This window comes from Eubalaena glacialis, chromosome 7, assembly GCF_028564815.1.
Source record: "Eubalaena glacialis isolate mEubGla1 chromosome 7, mEubGla1.1.hap2.+ XY, whole genome shotgun sequence".
In the NCBI taxonomy this organism is placed as follows: domain Eukaryota; kingdom Metazoa; phylum Chordata; class Mammalia; order Artiodactyla; family Balaenidae; genus Eubalaena; species Eubalaena glacialis.
In genome coordinates, this window is record NC_083722.1 from 11856677 (window position 1) to 11877908 (window position 21232).

Consider the following 21232-nt stretch of genomic DNA (forward strand, 5'->3'; position numbering starts at 1 on the left):
GAGGCAAAAGGGCTGACTTGGCAGCTGCCCAGCAGATTTTTATAAAGGCTCAGTTGGTGGCCGGAGATTCAGGCTGTCAGAGTTGTGTTATGCAATAAACCGTTTTCAGCAGAAGTTCTTAATCCAATTTCAGCTGTAGCTTTTTTTTTTTTTAAATAGGCGGTAATCAAAGATAAGTACACATTATTTAATGGGAGTTTGGAAGAAGTAAAACTTTCCTTGCATAAGCGTTTTCAGACCGTTTGCTTTATCCTGGGAAGCATGTCTGTCGGAGGATATTTGCTGCTTGAAGTGCTTTTAATTTAAAACCAAGGCGAAGGAACATCGTTCACAAGTTCAGTAAGTCAGTGGCTTCCTGGCCGCTTATCTAATTTCTAGGTGTGAATATTCCCCGATTTCTCTTTGATGTTTGAGTATTGACAGGTGAACCATTTTATGGAATTTTAAAAAATGGATTAGCATCAAGTCGATTTGAGAAATTGAGTTGATTTCCAATGGAGAAAATATTTTGTTAAAAGGGGAAGAAACGGTAGTTTTAGCCTAAGTTGTACCTCTCTCTCACTTTATCCTTCAGTATTCTCCCCCTCTCTCTGTAAATCCTCATTTATATGGAGTCTGTGCCAAGAATCAACATCCCCAACAAATTATTATTATTATTATTATTATTTCCGATGCTTTCATTGTTCTCTCAAACTGTGGATGGAAGAGGCTGATATTTCAGACAGCAACAAATTGCCTTAAGTAGGATGATTTAATAGCAGGTATATGCAAAACTTGTGCTCTAGAAAATAAAAGGCTTTCATGTAGAGTTTTCCAGACATTTTTCCCTGGAAGGAGGAAAGGGCTATGAATTCGTTCTCCCCACCTCCCTCCTGGAGCAAGTCTTTTAAATTTTCTTTTCTTACTGGTCATCTCTTTGCAACCATCAATCCCCCACCGCACACCCGGCCTTGCCATTTGGCATTTTCTGTTAATCCAACCCAGGGTGGAATTGAGCATTGGAATTGGACATCACACTTCATTTTTTTAAGAAAAGGGAGTGGAAAGTCACAAATCCCTCCATTTCCAGAGCCTTGGCAGAAGTGGATAGAAGTGGGATATATGCATATTGTGGTATTAGTAACTCATCCAGTGCCTCCTGTAATCTAAACACATAATTGTTTGTCTTAGCACTTGTATAAGTTGTTTTTTAAATAAATTTATTTATTTAATTTATTTATTTATTTATTTTTGGCTACATTGGGTCTTTGTTGCTGCGCGCAGGCTTTCTCTAGTTGCGGCGAGTGGGGGCCACCCCTCGTTGCAGTGCGCGGGCCTCTCCTGTTGCAGAGTACGGGCTCTAGACGTGCGGGCTTCAGCAATTGTAGCACGCGGGCTCAGCAGCTGTGGCTCGCGGGCTCCAGAGCTCAGGCTCAGTAGTTGTGATGCGCGGGCCTAGTTGCTCCGCGGCACGTGGGACCTTCCCGGACCAGGGCTCGTCCCTGCGTCCTGTCGAATTGGCAGGCAGATTCCCAACCACTGCGCCACCCGGGAAGCCCTGTATAAGTTTTAACAAGGGGTTTCATGTTAGGAGAAGGTCTTCCTGCCTGTGAACCTGAATGTTCTCCTCTCTCCCAACCTGCACAGCCCCATCTGCTTGGTTTACTTACCGGAGGCTGTGAAGAGCATTTGACGTGCTGTGCTCCCTCCCTGTGGAAGCAGGAGTGTTTTCGGTGGAACATGGTGGCTTCTGCATCTGTCCCGTGTGTCGTTACCACACCCACCCCCAACCCCCCTCAGGTTGAAATTTAAAACATTGGTGGGAGGTTCTGGATTTCAACTTAAAACGCAGGTGTGTGTCACACTTTTATCCTGCTATGTCTTGGATGTTGGCTTTATTTTATGTGGTGATGTTGTTAAAAATGATCTGTGTGGTAGTGAAGACCTTTTTTTATAATGGATTCAAATCTGCTGGAAGGGACCTAGTCCCTGGTTGACCTACGTCCCAGTTTTCTACCAGTTGTCCCAGCATCCATTATTAGCAGTGCCCTTGGCTGCGATGGTAAGTTACTGGTCACTTTACCTGTGATGGATGAGACTCTTACGCAGTTTGCTCACAAGTAGTGGGAAATTCACTATCTTCCATTGTGGGGGGGGCATTTCATTTTAAAAATAGTTGTAATTGTTAGAAAATGTTTTTTTGTTTGATCAGAAATGGGCTTCCCTAGAACCTGTGCTTTTTCATCATTGTTTTCCCTCTCTTGAGTCAAGATGGCCTGAATTTGAAACCATAAAAAAAATGGAGACATCGAGAAATTGCATAAGGATGCTTTGAGAGATGCCCATAGAATTGATATTCTTTCAGTTATAGAAGCCAGTTGTAAAGGCCAGTGAGAGGAGCTCCCTCCCTCCTTCCTTTCCTCTCCTCTGCCTTCTCCTCTTAGTAGTTTCCAGCTCTAGCTGATGCACGAGTTGTTTTTCATATAACATTTATATTCGCCCCTTGAAATTAGTAATTTTAATGGTGCTTTCATTTAGGAGCCAATGTGAGTTACCCTTTTGACGTTTTCTCTTTAATAACAAATTTCTGAGTTTAGAATTTTGCTTCCTGATCTGGCATCTGCCCCGTAGTGGACCGACGGACTGATAGCTGGCTAATGAGCCAACTCCTGCTTCTCTCCATCCACGGCACCTTTGGGCAAGACCCTGAAACTCATCTCTAAACGATAACCACGAGTTTCGTGATTCCTTCCTTTCCCATCGCTTTTAAACTAAAGGGAGAAAGCATGGTGTGGCCCTTGTCCGAAGGGGAGGCTGCGCACAGAATTGCGAGCATTAACTGTGCAAGCAAGTGCTGAGCCCACCGTCTGGTATATAACGAGCACCCAGGAGACGTTTGCCATTGTCGTACAGTTGGCACTCCACATCTGTGGGTTCTGCATTCCTGGATTCAACCAATGGCGGATTGAAAACATTCAGGAAAAATCTTCCAGAAAGATACAAAAAGCAAAACTTGACTTTGCTCCACCAGCAAATATGTAAATATTTGCCCGGCCAGTAAAAATGTAAACAGCATTTACATTGTATTAGGTATTACAAGTAATCTAGAGCTGATTTTTTTTAAATTTTTTTTTAATATTAATTAATTAATGTATTTATTTTGGCTGTGTTGGGTCTTCGTTTCTGTGCAAGGGCTTTCTCTAGCCGTGGCAAGTGGGGACCACTCTTCATCGCGGTGTGCAGGCCTCTCACTATCGCGGCCTCTCTTGTTGCGGAGCACAGGCTTCAGACGTGCAGGCTCAGTAATTGTGGCTCACGGGCCTAGTTGCTCCGCGGCATGTGGGATCTTCCCAGACTAGGGCTCGAACCCGTGTCCCCTGCATTGGCAGGCAGATTCTTAACCACTGCGCCACCAGGGAAGCCCTAGAGCTGATTTAAAGTGTACAGTAGGAAGGATGTAGATGTAGGTAGGTTATATGCAAACATAACCATTTTATATAAGAGACTTGAGCATCCTGGGATTTTGGTGTCCGTGCGGGGTCCTGGAGCCAATCCCCCGTGGATAACAAGGGATGACTGCAATCATTATCACTTTTTATATTCTTCCCTTATGACTGCAGGGGTATTGTCCTCTGCCTGGCACCTGTTTTGTAAGCTTGACTGACCTGGACGTCCCTGTTTCCTTGCACTAAAGCATCTGAGCGCTCAAAAGAGGATTGGAAGCCCAGCTTGGTGAAAAGCTGGCCATCACTGGAGAGCAGAAGCCCATGAAGGCTTGGCCCAGGCCTGTGGCTGAATGGAGGGCATGGCTTTACTGTATCACTGACCTGATCAGTTTTGACACAGTCAATTAGAAGAACTCTTGGTGTAGTTAGAGCATGTTAAATCAGTAACCCAGTGTTTTGAAGTGTGAGCCATGGAGAGACAGTTCGAATCGTCAGCAAATTTATTTATATTAAGATCCTTTTTAGACTTTGTTTAAACTAACGTTGATTTGAATTTATGCCGTCAGTGAAGGTTGGGCTGGGCACTCAAGCACATTGAAAACAGTCATGCACGTCACGCCTATGTCCACAAACCCAGCCCTTCTCCATGACGGTGTGTGGGGGAAAGACACAGCAGCCTTCACCCAGCAGATCCCGTACCTTCTTTTCTGTCTTGTCCAGTAAACCTGGGTAAGGAGGACAACTTGGTTTATGGTCTCATTCACACAGGACCCTCTGTGGCCTGTTGTGTTGGTTTTTGTTTTTGTTTTTTACCTTAGAGGTCAGGAGAACATCACAGAAGAAGAATTCTACAACTGGGAGCTGTGATTTTTGTTGGATTGGAGCCTTCCTTTGGGTTTTGTTGCATTGTAGTGTGGGGGGGGGGGAAAGAACCTCCCCCCCGCCCCCCAATAAAATCACCTTGGAGGGTATAGTTAACTGCAAGCTTAATGAGGTCCTGCTGTGTAATGTGGCTACTAAAATGTATCCCAGCTTTTGGATTGTGCATGGAAATAGAAATGATCTTATTGCATGTGTTGGTCCTGTTGTTCTAGAGTATTATTCACATGTTGGAATGTGTGTTTAATTCTGGATGTCACCTTTTTAAAGGGAAGTCATTCCAAATTGGGTAATCAGAGAATGAGGGTTTGAGACATCATGTCACATAAGAATGATTCAAGGAACTATCCACTACTTGTCTTACCTTTTTTGTTGATTTCGCTTTTGCTATTTGGTCACTTGTTTTAGTTTGGTGAACAGAAGTCAAAGGGAAGAGTTCTCAGAATATGTTAATATAGACTTCTGTATTCTGACAGTAGAAATGGCAACAGTTAGATGGATGTTAGAAGTATTCATCTTGGCGTTTCACCTCATCTTTCTTTACCTTTGCCTGTATCGTGATGGAGGTTAGAAAGTGACATGAAATGGGCAGGATGGGGAACTAGTGTGTACAGCAGAGCTTCTGAAACTTTAATGTGCATGGGAATCACCAGAGGATCTTAAAAAATGAGCCTGCATTTCTAACAAGATGCCAAGCGGTTAAGGCACTGGTGGTCTTTGGAGCACACTTGGAGTTGCAACGGTATGGAAGGATGTACAAGGCTGTTATATCTCTAACCTGGACTGTGGGCTTTGGAGAATTGTTAGATGGTGCTGTTTGCTGCAAGGTGTGTAGTGTCTTCATGTGCTTACTTTCTGTGCCCCTTTTTCTTACATGTCTGCTATAAAACTTGGGGCAGCATGAGGTTATGCTGTTATTTTTCCTTTTAATAAAAAGATTATGTGTGACCACAAACATTCTAGTTTTAATTCCTGACCTGTTGCCATTTTCAAAGTTATTTCAAAGAATGGTAGACGTTTTACAAATGAAAAGAAAACCCTGTCACTTTTACTTTTAAAGGTCTTATTACTCAGTCTTCCATTTGCCAAAGAGTGATTTTTCGCAGTCAGTAGCCAAGTGAATCTAGATCTATGTGATGATTTTTTTCCCCCGCTACTGCCAGCAGACCCAATTACTTTTATTTATTTCAGTGTTTGCAAAGCATTTTTTGGTCTTGGGGAGAAACAAGTAAGAGATTGGGGGAATGAGGGAAGGTGGTGTGTCATCGGGAGCCTGACTGTTCTTCTCAAGTTTTAGATGGTCTATTAACCTAGAGGTCTTATGGAAACTCCAAATGACAAGAGCTGTTTTTAAATCAATAATGCAGTTCACAAGAATAGACACACACTCTGGGCAGCTGAATTTGCATCAGAATGAGGCTGCTAGACTCCATATCAGTGGCTATGCCTCCTCCTGTGTCTGCCTTTATTAAGCTGACCAGTAAAGTAGAATGGACTGAATGCTTGGCTACTTCCTTCCTTGGGAAGGAGAACAGGGAGAACTCAGAAGGGGTATTTTGCGAAGGAATGGGTTGGTGTTTAGCTGAGCGTAAGGGACTGCAACAGGGGCAGCGGATTTGGGCCCTGTAAGGCCATGTGGACTTGGAGTTGGGCACTGTTTTTTGCAGGGAGCGCTAGGTGGTGGCAGAAGGGGTGGTGTGGCCCCTGTGTTAGGACGCTGACAAGCTTACTGCTGAGAATGTGTCGCCTGGCCCTGTGGGATTAGTCACTGTGAGGAGTGTTTTTGGGGAGTAGCAGTGATTTCAGTCAGGAATTAGAGTGATTTCAGGCACTTCACTTAACCCATTCTGGAAGTGAGGCACTGGCAGGCCAAGTGTGGGTAATGGTACACGGGAGGCTGAGTTTGTACAGTTTTCAGAAATCCTGAGCTCTCACTCTGTCAGGCATGTTTCAGGTGCTGAGCAGGAGAAACGATGTCCTGACTCCATGGAGACATTACTTCTAAATAAGACAGCTACTGAAAAGGGGGAAATACAACAGAGGGCCGGACTTAAAGGTCATAGAAGCTCTTGGGCTGGGGGGTGGCCCGGGGAAGAGGGGGGTTCACCTGAGTTGCTTGACTTCTGGTGAGGGAGTTAGTTACGTCTGGGTTGTTTTCTAGAGCGCTCAGCACTTGGTTGTTCAGAACTATGATAAGGGTGGGTAAGCGTTAGGCCTCTGAAGTACCTTCTTTCCGGCTTTCCAGGACGCCCAGCTTAGGTTGCACAGCCCCGTGCTGCCTCGTGGTTGGGTGCAGGCCCACCTTGCTAGCCTCCCAGTAGGGAGGGCTGTAAGCGGAATGTAGTGATTCATCGTGACTCTGCAGCTGTGAATGGCAGTTGGATTTCTAATCTCTGAATTCTTACCTGCTGAGCTTTTGGAAACAGAGCAGAGTGGACTTCTTACCTGCTAGGTTTGCATATTGCATCAACACTGAGGGAAGTCTTGACGAGCATTCTAGATTATAAAAGAACTCGTGTGTGTGTGTGTGTGTGTGTGTGTGTGTGTGTGTGTTTTGTTTTGATTTGTAATGTCTAGAACTTGAAACCCCATATTCTGTGTCCTGGATTTGCTTCTCCTGTATTTAAAGTACTTTATAGGTGTCATGGGGCTGCTGGTGTCACTAAGTGAACCTTAAATGCATCTTCCTTTGCAGGAGTTTCCCTCTCACATGGTTTATGTTTTAATTAGATATTAGTTGTCGGGGTATAATTCTTTCATATGGAGGCCTGGAGTCAAAATGAAGGCACCAGTCTGAACAGGAAGCAGTAAATCGTCACAGGAATTTTACATTGAAAGCTATTTTGGGGCTTTACAATTTATAAACTCTGTGTATGTAGGAAGTAATCATTTATAATCGCAGCCTGGCTTGTTGTGGAGACCTGAATGCTGAGGGTAGGAACCTGGGGGTGGTGAAGAGAATTCTGCCCGACAGACTTCCCTGGATCCTGAAAGGTGGACTTCAGCCCAGTGAGCATGAACTCTTCCCGAGGTTAAGATTATCATTCAGTTGAAACCAAAATGCTAGAGGCATTTTCATGCACCCTGAGGGGAGTTGCTTGTTGCTAAGAGTGATTCATTGTGCTTTTCACGTGTTGTGTAGCTGAATCATTTGCCTCTTATGCAGGTTGGTTCCTTGGGCTCCTCAGCTGGGGTCTGGTCAGAGCGCTTCATTTTCCTGGTTTTCAGCCATGCGATTGGCAGGTCTCTGGTGACTTGGACCCAGTGGTGGTTAAGAAGTAACCTGTGTTCCTCCCGCGGGGTGGAGGCCTAGTCTGCTTTCAGCCTTCATGTGTGGATTCCACCACCACCCTGGTCTGTAGATGCCTTGTCTCTCTTAGGAGAGCGACTGGGGAGACAGGATGTGCCTTCTTCCTCTGGAGGTGACGGAAGCCTCGGCTTGGCAGGTCTGCAGAAGTGAAGGACATCCGGGCTAGGTGGAAATCCTAGCTCTTTTCTCCCAGGCCTTCTCTTCCCCTTGTTATGGAAGATGGAGAATCACTGTCATTCTGAGAAATCCCGGAAGCTTAACAGGAGCACCGCTTCGGTTATTTAGGGCTTTAGAGTCTGTGTGGTTGGATTTCTAAGACGTAGTGTGTGTTTATGCAGAGTTTAGGAATTTGTGAGCTGGAGAAGACCTTGGATAATCTACTTCCCTTATCTCGGCCCCTGGAGGGTTTAGTTGGCCGGGTAGTGGCAGGGAGTAAAAACCAGTTCTGTCTGATGTTGAGTGTAACAGCACCAGCCTGACTCTAGGGTATGTGGCCTCCTGTTTGAACAAAAGGAACCTGAATATTACTGGGGTATTAATGTTTTCCTTATTCTCTTAAGGCCCCAAATAACTGAGAAGCCCATAATCCTTCCATCTCTAAATTGAACTCATAAAATGCTTAAGTCTTAAAGTAGGTATGTGACTGTAAGGACTTCTTAGATTAGCAAACAGTAGGCAGATATCCACAGAAGAGAACCTGTGAGTATCCCAAGCTGTGTGAAGCAACTCTTTAAACCTTAAAATCAAAAACTCTCTTGCTGGTTCCCTAAAACAGTTAACTCATTTGGGGCACCAGTATCAACCATCTCCGTCTTCCCAGACTTGGCTCTTGTCCTGCCGCAATCCCTGCTGGTCTGCAGTCTTTCTTTCCGTGTTTACTACTGGAATTGCTGGAGTGGTCTCTGGGTGGGCTGCTGGTTCTTTGGTGTGCCCCCCGCCTCACCTTTATTTTGACATAAGGGAGCCACACTTTTAAATGAGATCTTCAAGACCTATTGTGTGTATTCTTTTTCAAAACTCATCCCCCCACCCCCCTGCCACCCCATTCTCTAGTCCACAAAGATCCATTGCCCTTTTCTGCAGTGGTCCCTCTCCCTCTCTCGTTTTTGTGATTCATCACCTTAAAAGGCCAGTACAGATCCAGTTTCATTTCTTCTGACTGAACTGTAAATTCCTTGAAAGTAGCACCAAACCGCAACAACAACAGTAAATTTTGCAAAAGGGTGTAGCTCATGTTTGTAAGGTGCCTACATTCTGGCATTATTCGCTTTAAAGAACTACAGTACAGTGATGCATTACACCTCCTGTTGTGGCTGCAATAACTCTTTTTTTCTAAACTTTGCCAGGAATATAAAACTTATATCTATTACCAGTTAATGACGGGATTTGGGCGTGGGGCATGTAAAGGAAGTGAGATGCTTGTGTCTCTCTTCCGGTCCCTTTACAGCCTAAGGGGTAGGTCTTTGCTTGTGGTCTCTCCAGGAAGGGCCAGTGCCCTCCCTCCACTATAGGATGTAGTTCTGATCTCCGGAACTTGGTCTCAGTCACTCAATACTTGTTTGGCATTTGTTTTTTTTTGTTTGTTTGTTTGTTTTTTTTAAGTTTATTCTGACTCTTAATTAACATTTGCTTGCTTTCCTTTAAGTAACTCCCCTCTCCCCATTCTTCCTTGTTTCTCCAGGATGACAGTGATGGGATTCCATGGTCAGAAGAAAGGGTGGTACGTAAAGTCCTTTATTTGTCTCTGAAGGAGTTCAAGAATGCCCAGAAGAGGCAGCATGGTGAAGGCATTGCTGGGAGCCTGAAAGCAGTGAACGGTGAGTTGCCTGTTTTGTTGTTTTGGATGATGTCTCTGGGCCTGGCCTTGTTTCCGAAATGGATGTGCTTTGGGCGGCTCTTGCTTCTCAGGCTGGGCCCCTAACGGCAGTTATTCTGGACATCCCGTTGGGTTTATAGATTTGTTTTGATGCTCCTTTATATGTTGCATAATATAATTGGCAAGGTGCCTTAGTTAGTCTGCGCCCTATAGACAAGACCAGGGCTGCGATCTGGTTTCTGCCCGTTCTTGGATTGAGTGTGGAGCCTGACTTACAGGTTTTTCTGTGAACATCTGTCTTTCTACCCAAGTATGAGGGCAGAAGAAGCCTTTGATGATCTCGCTGAAATGTGGCAACTTTGGTTCTTATCCCCTGTTTATATAGGAAGTAGCCTGAATCTGTGGGCCTGCTGCCCTTCCCTCTGTCTCTCTGGCTCAGCAGCCTCCTAAGGCCCTGCTTCCTTCCTTGTTGATCAAGCTGGCAGGTGGCTGCACAGCGGCAGGTGGGCAGTGGAGGTAGAGTTCCCGTGCGTCCGAAGTGTCCCTCATCCTGGATGGGTACCAAGTGGGTCCTTGAAGCCTGGAGAGAAACGTACTCCCGTCTGAGTTTATTCTGATGTCTCTTTTTAACAGGGTTAGTGTGACTCGGATGAAATCATCCAGTGAACACCATTTCAGAACTAGCATTTGGTTACTGTTTATATTTTATTTCGGGGGTTGTGGCTGTGGCTGTATTCCACAGCCTCTCTTGTTCTTATTAATCTCCTAGAATCTTAGATAAATGTGAATGAATTGACCATGTTCTGGTTTGTACTTGTTTGGAGCGAGGAGATAAGGAAGATGAGATCCTATTATTCTTTTTGAGTTTTGGCTGTGATCCTCTGGTAATAGTCATCACACATGGCAAACCTGACAACTTGCCAGGGGACAGAGCCACAGGTTGACTTAGGGCATCCAGTTTTTTTCCATCCTGGTTAGTTGTAAGGTGAGTTGCCTGGGAGCCTCTTGTTGGAACTAGTGCTTCCAGACAGGACCTGTTGGCGCTCTCTTTCCACAAGCCCATGGCGGGGTTTTCTGAGATGGCCTTCCTGAACACCACCGGGGTCCGCCCTGCCATCCACCCAGGTTCTGTCACTCTCTTCTAGTACTGTGTGACTTGAAACAAGAACCGCCTGAAGTCTGAGCCAATGTGTATGGGAAAGGCCCTTTTTGAATCTTTCACACGTGCAGAAGCAAAATAATTTGAGGAATCTGTTGCCACAGTTACACAGCTTGGACCCCTATTTGTTCACGGGTCTCCTACCAGGTAGGGACCCCGCCATTTCTTGGCTGCCTGTAATGGAGTAAATGCTAAGCCATGTGTCTTTTTAGAGAGCATTTGACGTGATCAGTCTTGTTGACATTGCTTCACATTGAACATACTGTTCTGCTCTTAAGTTTTTGAGGGGAGGGTGATGGGGGGGGGAGAATATCATTGGATCCTGGGGTTATAGTAGAGCAATGGCTGCTACGGGGTTAGATTTTACTGCTGTGACAAGGCGTGCTCTCATTCTGCTGTTCTGGAGTGGTGATGCCTTCGTGCTTTAGGAATCTTTTTTTTTTTTTTTTTTTTTTTAGTTAGTTAATTAATTAATTAATTAATTTTTGGCTGCGTTGGGTCTTCGTTTGTGTGCGAGGGCTTTCTCTAGTTGCGGCGAGCGGAGGCCACTCTTCATCGCGGTGCGTGGGCCTCTCACTGTCGCGGCCTCTCTTGTTGCGGAGCACAGGCTCCAGACGCGCAGGCTCAGTAATTGTGGCTCACTGGGCCTAGTTGCTCCACGGCATGTGGGATCTTCCCAGACCAAGGCTCGAACCCGCGTCCCCTGCATTAGCAGGCAGATTCTCAACCGCTGCGCCACCAGGGAAGCCCCCCATTTTAACCATTTTAAAGTGAATGTGTTTCAGAGATTTCTTTGAACAGGTAAAGATGAGAGGGAAGGCTTCAGACTGCTGGTTGCTCTAAGCCTTTTTGCTCAGTGTCCTAGGACAGTGGTGCTGGAGCCACTGACAGGCCCTCCCTCCGCCTCCTCTTCCTTTCCTACCCCAGGGCTCGAACCCGTGTCCCCTGCATTGGCAGGCAGATTCTCAACCACTGCGCCACCAGGGAAGCCCCTAGGAATCTTTTAACAACTAAAAAACCCACCCAACTGGGAAAAATCAGCTTTTAGGACAAGAAGGTAGCCAGGTGTCCAGGATTGAATAATGGTGGAATTTGGGTAAAAGAACAAAAACTAAAATAAAGCATTCAAGAAGCAACTAGTGCTGCCAGCTAGTTGGCCAAATGTAGCTCTTGTTTTCATTGGCATACTCAGGGCTTGACGATACCGAGGAAGGAATTCTAAGAAAAGTTGGCACATACATCTCTATCGGGATCATTGAAGACTTTAAATCATTCTTTTACCACCTCCATAAAAAAGGTGGTCTTTGTTGTTTGTCGTGGTAGTTTGCCTTTCACCCTGATAAAGACTGACTTGTCTTTCCCTCCCTCCCTCCCTCCCTCCTTCCTCCCTTCCTCCCCTCTCTTTTGGTTGTGAAGTTGTCAGCATGCCCTTTTCTGGTTGGTGTTTGTGCAGGCTGTATTCCAAGGCCACCTTTTTGTTATTCCGCATGTTGGATTTCGATAGCAGTTCTAAGTAAATACATCTCCTCGTTTTAGAACTTGTGTGTGTTTTAAGAATAATTTTCTTAAAGGCAGCTAGCATGTTAAACAAAGTGTGCTTTCTTATTCGGGGGCTACTGGGAAGCATGGAAACCAGACTCGTTACCATGGGAATAAGTCCCTCTCTGTAGGTCCCAGAATCTCAGGGGTGCTCTCCTAGGGGGTGTGATCCAGAGAAAGCTGAAGTAGCCGGCAGCCTCCAGGACTCTTGGTGGGGATGGGTAGTGAGGACTGCAAGCGGCGTTCTCTCTGAATGTGTGTACATATGTGCGCGTGTACATATGCGTGCGTCTGTATTTATCACTCAAGTTTGAGTGGGTGCTTTATAACAGATCATCATTCGTATGCTGTGCAGTAGAATGACCTTGTCTGGCGCTGTACATCACAGCACACTGTTTGGGGTTCTTCATTGTGCGGCAAGTGAAGATAGGTTAGTGGTGGGGGAAGAGTGGTTTTAACAGTCATGCCTTTCCTTTTCATTTCTCTTTGAATTTTTTTTGGTCCCCTACCCCCTTGAGGTTCCCTTTCAAAAGTTGAAATAATTCCATTGTTTTAGTTTTAATTGTGACAGAAAGTTATCTGGAGGTAGAATTTGAAACTGTCCAGTACAGAGCCCTTGCTGGGAGGTGTGGTATGAAGCTGGACGGGACAGAGGTGAGAGTAGGTGCCTGCAACCCAGCTAGGGCGGTGTTGGTGGGGCTGCTGCCCTCTGTGCTCCCTTTCTCATGCTTCATGGCTTGAGGATTGTGGGTAGTGAGGTACCGCTGAGACCTGCGGGGTTTCTGTCTGTAAGGGGAAGATGACATTCTTGTTGGGGGGCTCGCTGAGTGTGTTCTCTGTGGTAGTAACTTCCTAATGGCACACGGTTATTTATGCTGCAGTAGCAGAATTGGAAGTACAGCTCAAGTAACTTTGAATCCAGTGCTTATTTTAGAATCCAGAATGGAGGAAAATGGCACCCTATCTTTGCAACAGTAGTATTGAAAACAAGGTGTTTTGTTTTTCCCCTTGTATTTCAAAGCAAAGATGTTTCTTGGTTATTGGTCTTGCCAGAGTTTCCTGGGAAAATTCAATTTAAAAATAATATCTTGAGTTCACAGTAGAATGGGCTTGACATAATTTTTATCTAATTGGGAAATGAATTGCCATCACTTCTGCGAGATCACAGGCATGCTAGGATGATGAACAAGCAGCCCCCTGCCCTGGCCTCCTGTGGGAGGAGGGTTGGGGTCTGGTGTCTGCTAACAGGGTGCCAACAGCAGCAGCTTGTCTGAGTGGCTGAGCTCAGCCGCGCCCCTTGTGCAGGTCTGGTAGAGACATAATAAGCCAAGCAGACATAAGATAGTAGAGAGACCTCATATTTTATGTCATAAAATCCATGTTTGCCATCAGTCTTGCTTTTGTGCTTCTAAAGTGACAAGGGATGAATTTTTTTTTTGTCCTACTGGAGGTGGCGGATCTTGAGTCTGGGACATCCCAGTGGGTTGTGTGTGTAGGAATTGAAGCTGTTGTTATACAGCTCGTTGGCTGTAGCCAGGCTTCAGAGGAGGTGGTGCTAAGATTTCTGCTGTATGTGAGCCTTCTGTCTACTCTCTGCTGTAGATGGTGCCACTTTTCCCGGCAGTAATAAATTGACAAAAGCTTCAGAAAGGCTGGCAGAGGCGGAGACCTCGGCCACTCTTTGAGGGCCCTTGGCCTGCTGGGGCTGAAATTAGGGACATTTAAATAATAACATGCTACACAAATAATGAGTACACATAATTACACAGTAAGAGAGGGGAGCTATTAGCTGTATTTGAATTTCATTTGCTTCCTATAAGTTTCATCTGAGATCCAGCAAACCCTGTGGCCAGCTAAAGCATCTTGACTAGATTTAAGGGAAGCTTGATTGTTTTTTCTTAGAATTTTACAGTAGTTGTGATAGCTGGAACCTATATTGAGCGCTTGCTTTTTGCCAGTTATTGTTCTAGCACTTCACCTGTATTTTGCTCATTTAACTTTCGAAACCAACCATTTTCTAGAAATATAGGAAACTGCACTAGGGCGGATTAGCAATTTGCTTACACTACTAGTATGGGGCAGAGCCAGGATTTAAACCCTGGCTTTCTCCCTTGCTTATAATAACCACCACTTAAATAAATAGAAGTAGTTTTGGAACCCCCTGTAAAGATAGGATTTCAAAAATACAAAATTGTAGGAGTACTTTTTTTTTTCAAATAGCAATTTCTTTTGAAGGAGATCTGTGAAATCTTTCATTGGCAAAGAGACCTCAGAAGAGGGGGGAGCAGTACAAGTATTTATTCATGTGACCATGGTTCTGGGCTTTATTAGCGCTTGTCATTGAATTCATAGTCAGAGGAAATCGAAAAACTGCATTCCTCCTGATTGGTCACCCTCCTTACACACGGATACATTCATTATTTCTTTCTGTTTCTTCACCTAGGGATACAGATTTGTGTTTTTAATATTGTTGTGGAACCAGCCAGCTGGCAGAGGGCTGCCAATCACCTCCATGAGGTGGTGAGAGAGGGGCAGTGGCCTTGCTGGCAACAACTGTCCATTTGTAGCCAAGGATCAAAGCTAGAAGTACAAATATAGGACCCCCTGTGCAAACTGCCCCCGCCCCCCCCATCCCATTTCTTTTTTAAAAGGGTAGAATTTTGTTGGACTCTCTTCAAAATCTCTCTGAGATTACTGATGTCTATGGAATGAAACATGGGCCCAGCTTCTGCAAATTCACTGGTTACAGGATGAGATTAAAGTGTGACTTTCGAGTCAAAATCAGAGCCTGGGCACCTTGTCTGATGAATGGAAGTTTATTTTTGGCCATATTTGAAATGAATGCTGTGGCCGTGTGGTTGCCTTCTCCTGGCCTGAAGCTCTAATGTCCAGCAGTTCTCAAGATAGTCTCTACTTCAACAGGAAAGACAATCTCCCCCCACCCCCTGCCGAAGAAATTGGCTTTTCCAGATTGAACTGCTGCTGTGTCAGTGCTTGTGGCCTCTGCAGGTTGGGCCATGAGTTAAGTTTTCTCTTAACAGTCCAGCGCCTGAGACATTTGTCACCTGCGTCCCCTGACAGCACTCCATGGAAGAGCAAGGCAGTGAGGGCAAATACACTTCTTGAAAACAACCTACATTTATTCTTTGTTTAAAAATGAAGCTGCATCTATCTTGGATAATGGTAGAGTTGGGAAGGCTTGATTTCTTTCTCTTGTAGGTGTTCTGTCGTCAGTCTTCATGACCCTGAGTAATGCAGATGGGAAATTTCTAGATAGAGCTCCATCTGATCAGTACTTGATGGAATTCTTAGTATGTAGGAGCTATTGTGAGTAATAAAAACGGAACTGAAATTGCTAATTTTGGAGTAGTCAGAATAGCTTATTTCATCTCATCTAAGATGTCATTAAGTGATGCATTATTTTATGGAAGAAAAGAAAAAATGCTTCCAATTATAAGTGTAAGCCATGATAATTGTGAGATGCTTTCTAACAAGAGAGAAATATGTGTGACTTGGTATCAATGAAGCACAATAAAATATAACAAAATGCTTTAAAAATCAGAGGTGTGTGTGACCGGTTTAATGTGAGGAGGCTAGCAGGGAGGCAGGTGATGTGAAAGGCCCAGTGCTGAGCTACCAGGAAAAGCTTCAGTAAAGAAGTTGCATTCCTGTGGGCCTTGAAAGCTGTGGGACTTCTTGAGCGAGGGCTGAGGCTGGGACGGGGTAGTGTGCGGGGCAGGGGTGAGGACCAGTAAGTAGACACTGGCCGGGATTGTTGATGCCACAGTCCAGAGGGACAAATGGCAGGTTTCAGTGGCCAGCCTGGTTGTACCGCTTTGGCACCAAGGGAATGGCGAGCCTGCCTGCAGCCCTTTCGGCCGCAGAATTATGGATGGCTAGAGCTGGAAGGGACTTCTGGAGGTATATAGGCCAGGCTCATCATTTTACCGATGAGGAATTTTGAACCTTGCTGATGAGCTTAACTGGAAGGGATGGATCATGCTGAAGACTGATTGGAACCAGAAATCCAATTTAAATGATGGCGAGACACCAGGCTTCCCAGGAGGCATGGCTGCGTGTGAGGAGTTCCTGGAGCGTTGAGGATGGAGGTGCCCCTGGAGGTGAATGTATTCTGCTCCTCTTTCCTGTCACTTGTGCTTGAGGCCCGCTGCCCATCCAGCGGCCTCAGCCTGCCGCCTCTGGCAGTTCTGCAAGCTCTGTGCACTCTCTGTGATTACAGCCCCATCCTCCTGGCTTGGACCCCTGTAGTAAGAGGGGCACACCGCACAGGTAGTGTCACCTGCGGGGGGGCATGCATGTGATGTCTGAGCTCGAGACAGTTCCACAGTGTTTTCCTGCCTGCCCGTGTTCTTAGAATGGCTCGACTTTGAGAGGTGTTGAAGCCGAGAGGATGGAAACCTGCTGTGTCCTGGGATGTTTCTTAAAGCTCTTCCGCCTCTAAGAGTCTGTCTGGTCAGTGCCTCCCTTTGGGCACCAAAATCCCTTTGTCTCATCTCTATGAGAACACCACTCTGGAAAGTATCCCTCTTTTCTTCGTCATTTGTTTACTTCTTTACTAGATCATTCCCATCAGTAAACAAAACATGTTCTAGTTTCTCCCATAAAATAAACCCTCCGATAATCTATCTCCCTCCTGCTATTCATTTCTTTTACTTTATAGAATTCCTCGGAAAAAAATGTCTACACAATCTGTTTCCCTCTATTATTTATATTCATGTTAATATCCTCTCCCCCCTCATTCTCTTTTGAACCCCTAGAGTCAGGCCACTTACCAAGGCTAATAATGACCTTGATGGCCAAATCCAGTTATCAGTCAGTGTAGCTTTAGTTGCCCATCCGGCAGCGTTTGACATGATGATTCTCTCCTGAACTCTAGTTGCCTACCCGCCGTCCGCACTTTGCTTTCTTGATAGGTGTCATGAACTTGAGGTGTACCAAGCCAACTCTTGTCTCTCCACTCCCTCCCATCTGCTCCCACCCTGCCGTCTTCCCATTGTCAATAAATGCCAGTTCCATACTTCTGGTTGCTTTGATCAAAACCTGTGAGTTATCTGGTACTCCCCCCACCCCCGCCCCGATTTTGCAAAACCTGTTTATTCTAAACTCACAATATGTTCTGAAACTGAGTTTGCACCGCTGCCACGAGTCCACCACCTCTAGCTTGGGCTGAGACTCCTAAAGCTCCCTCAACTTCTGCCTTTTTACCTCTCTAGGCAGCAGCTAGAACAGTCCTTTGTAAGTGCGAATCAGCACATGCGGTGTCCCGCAGCGTCCCCCCCCCCCCCGTCTCTCTTAGCATGAAAGGCAAGCATCTTACCCTGGACACTGATATGATCCCGCAGCATCTCTCTGGTCTTATCTGCCTATCTCTCCCTCACCTAGTCTAGCCTTCCTGCTGTTCCAAATGCACTTAGTAGTATATTCTTGCCCCAGAATTTTTGTGCTTGCCGATGCTTCTGTCTAGAACTCTTCTCCCTTTAGGTACTTGTGTGACTTGATCCCTCTCGGTATTTCAGGGTCCTGGTCAAATGTGCCGTTACCAGAGACTTCTTCCTTGGGCATCTTATTAAAAATTGTGCCTTTGCCTGTTACCCTTTAGCTCCTTACCTTGTAATATTTTTTGACATAGACTCTCTCACTGCCTGGCACTGTATTATTCTGTTTGTTTATTATAAGCTCTTGCCCCACAGTAGATTGTAAGTTCCAGGAGAGAAAAGCTTCATCCATGTTAACTGCTGCTGTATGCACACCTCCTGGGTGCTCTGTAGAGTGTGTGGTCACCTGCACACCGGCTGTGTCCCCGCCCCTCCGCCCAGCACCCCTCTGCTACACTGTGGATGTGTTCCTCTCTGTTCAGGGGTTTGTACCATCTCTTACTCCAGATTTCATTTTGAAAATGCATACACCTTGACCCTCTAGCCCCCTCGCCCCAGGTCACAGCCCATGCTATTTTCCCTGTTACCAAAGTGCACATTTATTCATAATTGTGATGTCTTTATAAGTCTCATTATCGTAAACATTCTTGGAATTAGGTCACCCTTTTAGCCTTTCTTTCTGAACTACATTTGTTGAAAGCCTACCTATGTGCAAGATACATTGATCGGTAGTTTAAAATAAAACTGTCCTTTTAAGAAAATAAAAGTTACTGCTTTTAATTCTCATAACAGTGTGGTAATTATACGATTACTATCATAACTTTGCGGGTTTGTTTAGTGGGTCTCAGATGGAAAGCAACATGCTCAAAGCTACATTGCTAAGAAGTGGTCAAATCAGGATCTGAACCCAGGACTCCTGAATCCAGATCTTGCCCCACTTTTTTTTTTTTTTTAAATAAATCGAGGAAGAATTTATACTCTGTGAAATCACTTATCTTAGGTGTGCAATATCATGAGTTGCCAGATGCACATGTACCCGTATGACCAGAGCTCCAGTGTTGATACAGGACTTTTCCGTCACCCCAGAAAAGTTTTCACCTGCCCCTTCTAGTTCATTTGACTTCTTTAAAGTATGTGCTCATTTGGTGGTTTGTCAACATGGCTGTCTCTGTTTTCAGGAGCTTTTATGATGTTACATGAGTTTAGGATATTTCTCCAGAATGTACCAGGTGCCAGAGAGTGTCTGTTGAGACTTGAAAGTGCCTCAGAGACAGAGGCACAGGTGTGTCCAGTAAGCAGCTCTTGGAGGCCTCAAGCAGTGCTTGAATAAGGACCCCACAGTTGGACGTGCTCAAGGATGACATTCACCGTCTCATGGCGGCACTCGTGGAGCCAGATTCTCCATCCTAAACCGGCATCACAGCTTTCATTCTGAGCGGTTGTGCAAGTCCAGACCAAGTGGGCTTTTAAACAGTTATTTCTCATCCTCTTCCACGTCACGCGTCTCTTGTGGCACCCCTGCCCCGCCCCCTTTGCGGCACTGCTCTCAGTCTGCGTGTTTAGAGTACTCGGCCTTGATGTTATAACTCAGAACATTCTGGAACTGGGGTTCAAGACTTGGCTTTTTCCCCAGGGGCAATTGGCATCTGTAAGTCATGTGCCTTCTCTGCTAATACAGTGTGCTTTCAGTTAGATTGATTCTTGTGAGGACCCCATGATCAGCTTGGTGGCCTTGAGGATGCAAAAACGTGAGGCAGCAGTGTGGTGAGATTGCTGATTTCTGTCCATTTTCTTGTGGCTGTGGTGTAAGTCTATATATAAGTCAGCTTGTGCTGCCATAAGAAAATATCACAGACTGGATGGCTTAAACAATAGAGCTTTATTTCTCATAGTCTGGAGGCTGGAGGTCCAAGATCCAGGGTGCCGGCCACTTCAGTTCTTGGTGAGGCCTTGCTTCCTGGCTGAGAGAGAGAGAGAGAGAGAGAGAGCACGCGCGCCCATTGGTTTCTCTTCCCCTTCTTAAAAGGATACCAACCCTATCAGATTAGCGCCCCTCCCTTACAACCTCATTTAACCTTCATCACCTTTCCAAGCTCTGCCTTCAGATACAGTCACACTGGGTGTTAGGGTTTCAACATAAGAATTTGGCTGGTGGGCGTTAAGTCTGTAACAGTCCAGTATGCGGTAGGGATTTGAAATGGTGACAGTTCTGTTTGTTTCAATTTTAGATTCAGTTAATTGCTGTGTTAATTTGTACCATGTTTCTTTTTGTGAGACTCTAACTATTTCCTGGTAGGTCAGGAAACTGTAAGGGCTGTTGGACCTTAGAGAAGATGTTGTTCCTCTCAATTGGGTAGAATTAAACTTGGACATTTATTTATTGAGTTGTTGGTTCTGTGAGACCACTTGGATTAGCCCAAGTCCCTTACTGCAGTGGGGATTGCAACATGATTCCTATGCACAGGGAGCAGCTGTCCAAGGCCAAGAGCCCTAAGAGAGGGCACACACGGTGTTTCTTAGGCCCTAAGGGTTTGGGAGGGGATTGGCAATTGAGATGGCCTAGGAAGGATGGTTCTAGCCTTGAGTTGGGAAAAATCATGAGATTATTTGAAGTTGAGGGAATTGTATTTATTATACGTTAATTCATCTTATTTGCTTGAATATTATGCTGTAAATGTAATTTTTAGGGCAGTGCTTTCCCATTATTTTAAATTCTGAATCTGTATGGAAAGGGAAGGCCCTGTGGCATTCACCAGATAGGGCTGCACTCAGCCAGAAGTAGCTTGCCCATGCGTGGAATTTATCTGTGTTCATTCTTGTAACTGATAATGCCACCCACCTCCTTCTACTTGGAGAAAGGCCTCATGTGTTTTCTAAATCTTACCCATTTCACGATTTGAATTCTGTGATACGTATATTTATGGAGTTTATAATTACTGTCAGATTTACCACAATGGACTAGTGCAGTTTTGCTTTGCTTGTGAATTTCTTAGATCCCATTCCCCCAAATTTAGAAGACCTTTTATCTTAGTTTCTGGAAATAACCTGTTGTTACTTGAGCCTTCTACTGTGTATATTTAAAGCCAGAAGAGTGATTAACTGGGTAGGCTTTGGGGAAATTGCCCTGCAGTCCACACATCCCTTCATGTAGAATGCGTTACTTAATCTCCCTGCTGCCAGATCTCATCTATCCTTCCAGCTTCCTCCATGGCCTTCAGGGTCCTTCTGCAGAGTCCCAGATTTGGCTTCCTCATAATTTCTTTCTGAAAGATTGTAAAACAGTACAGGTCTCGCGTTCCAGGAGGTTTGGGGACAATGAAGGAAATGGGAACTATTTCATAACCTTAGCCGTGCCTCTCAAGGACAGGAGTGGCCAGTGTCAGCCCAGCCTGTCAGCCAGGCTGTCCTTGTGATGTGCCAGGGAGAGCTTCAGGGCTCCTCGTTCCCGACGTCCTGGGACCCAGGTCCCCTCTCTTTGCACCATTCGCTGACCTGTCGCTGGTGCTCTTGGCTCATTCACACCTTGGATGTAACGAGTCAGCTCTTTGTGCACACAGGGCCTCTTCCCGGCTGCCCTGCCCTTGTCTTCTGGGTTATTCCTTAACCAGGTCTGCACTTCCCTTTGGCAGGTAGGTGGGCATCCTGGTCACGCTTGGCACCTGGTCTTGATGACAGGGGACGCCATCTGGGCTTGAGACTCGCAGGCCA

At 45.5% G+C, this 21232-nt stretch overlaps 1 protein-coding gene across 8 annotated transcripts in view; it reads left to right on the forward strand.

Moving 5' to 3' along the window:
* Positions 1 to 21232, forward strand: part of JARID2 (jumonji and AT-rich interaction domain containing 2) — a 240623-nt gene that overhangs the window by 103833 nt on the left and 115558 nt on the right. For all 8 annotated transcript variants that reach the window (XR_009701536.1, XM_061195743.1, XM_061195749.1 and 5 more), the window contains exon 2: positions 9296 to 9431. Coding sequence is in view for 7 of the 8 variants with exons in the window: in XM_061195743.1 (XP_061051726.1) it covers positions 9296 to 9431 (136 nt within the window). In the remaining variant the exon portion in view is untranslated. The remainder of the gene's footprint in view (positions 1 to 9295; positions 9432 to 21232) is intronic.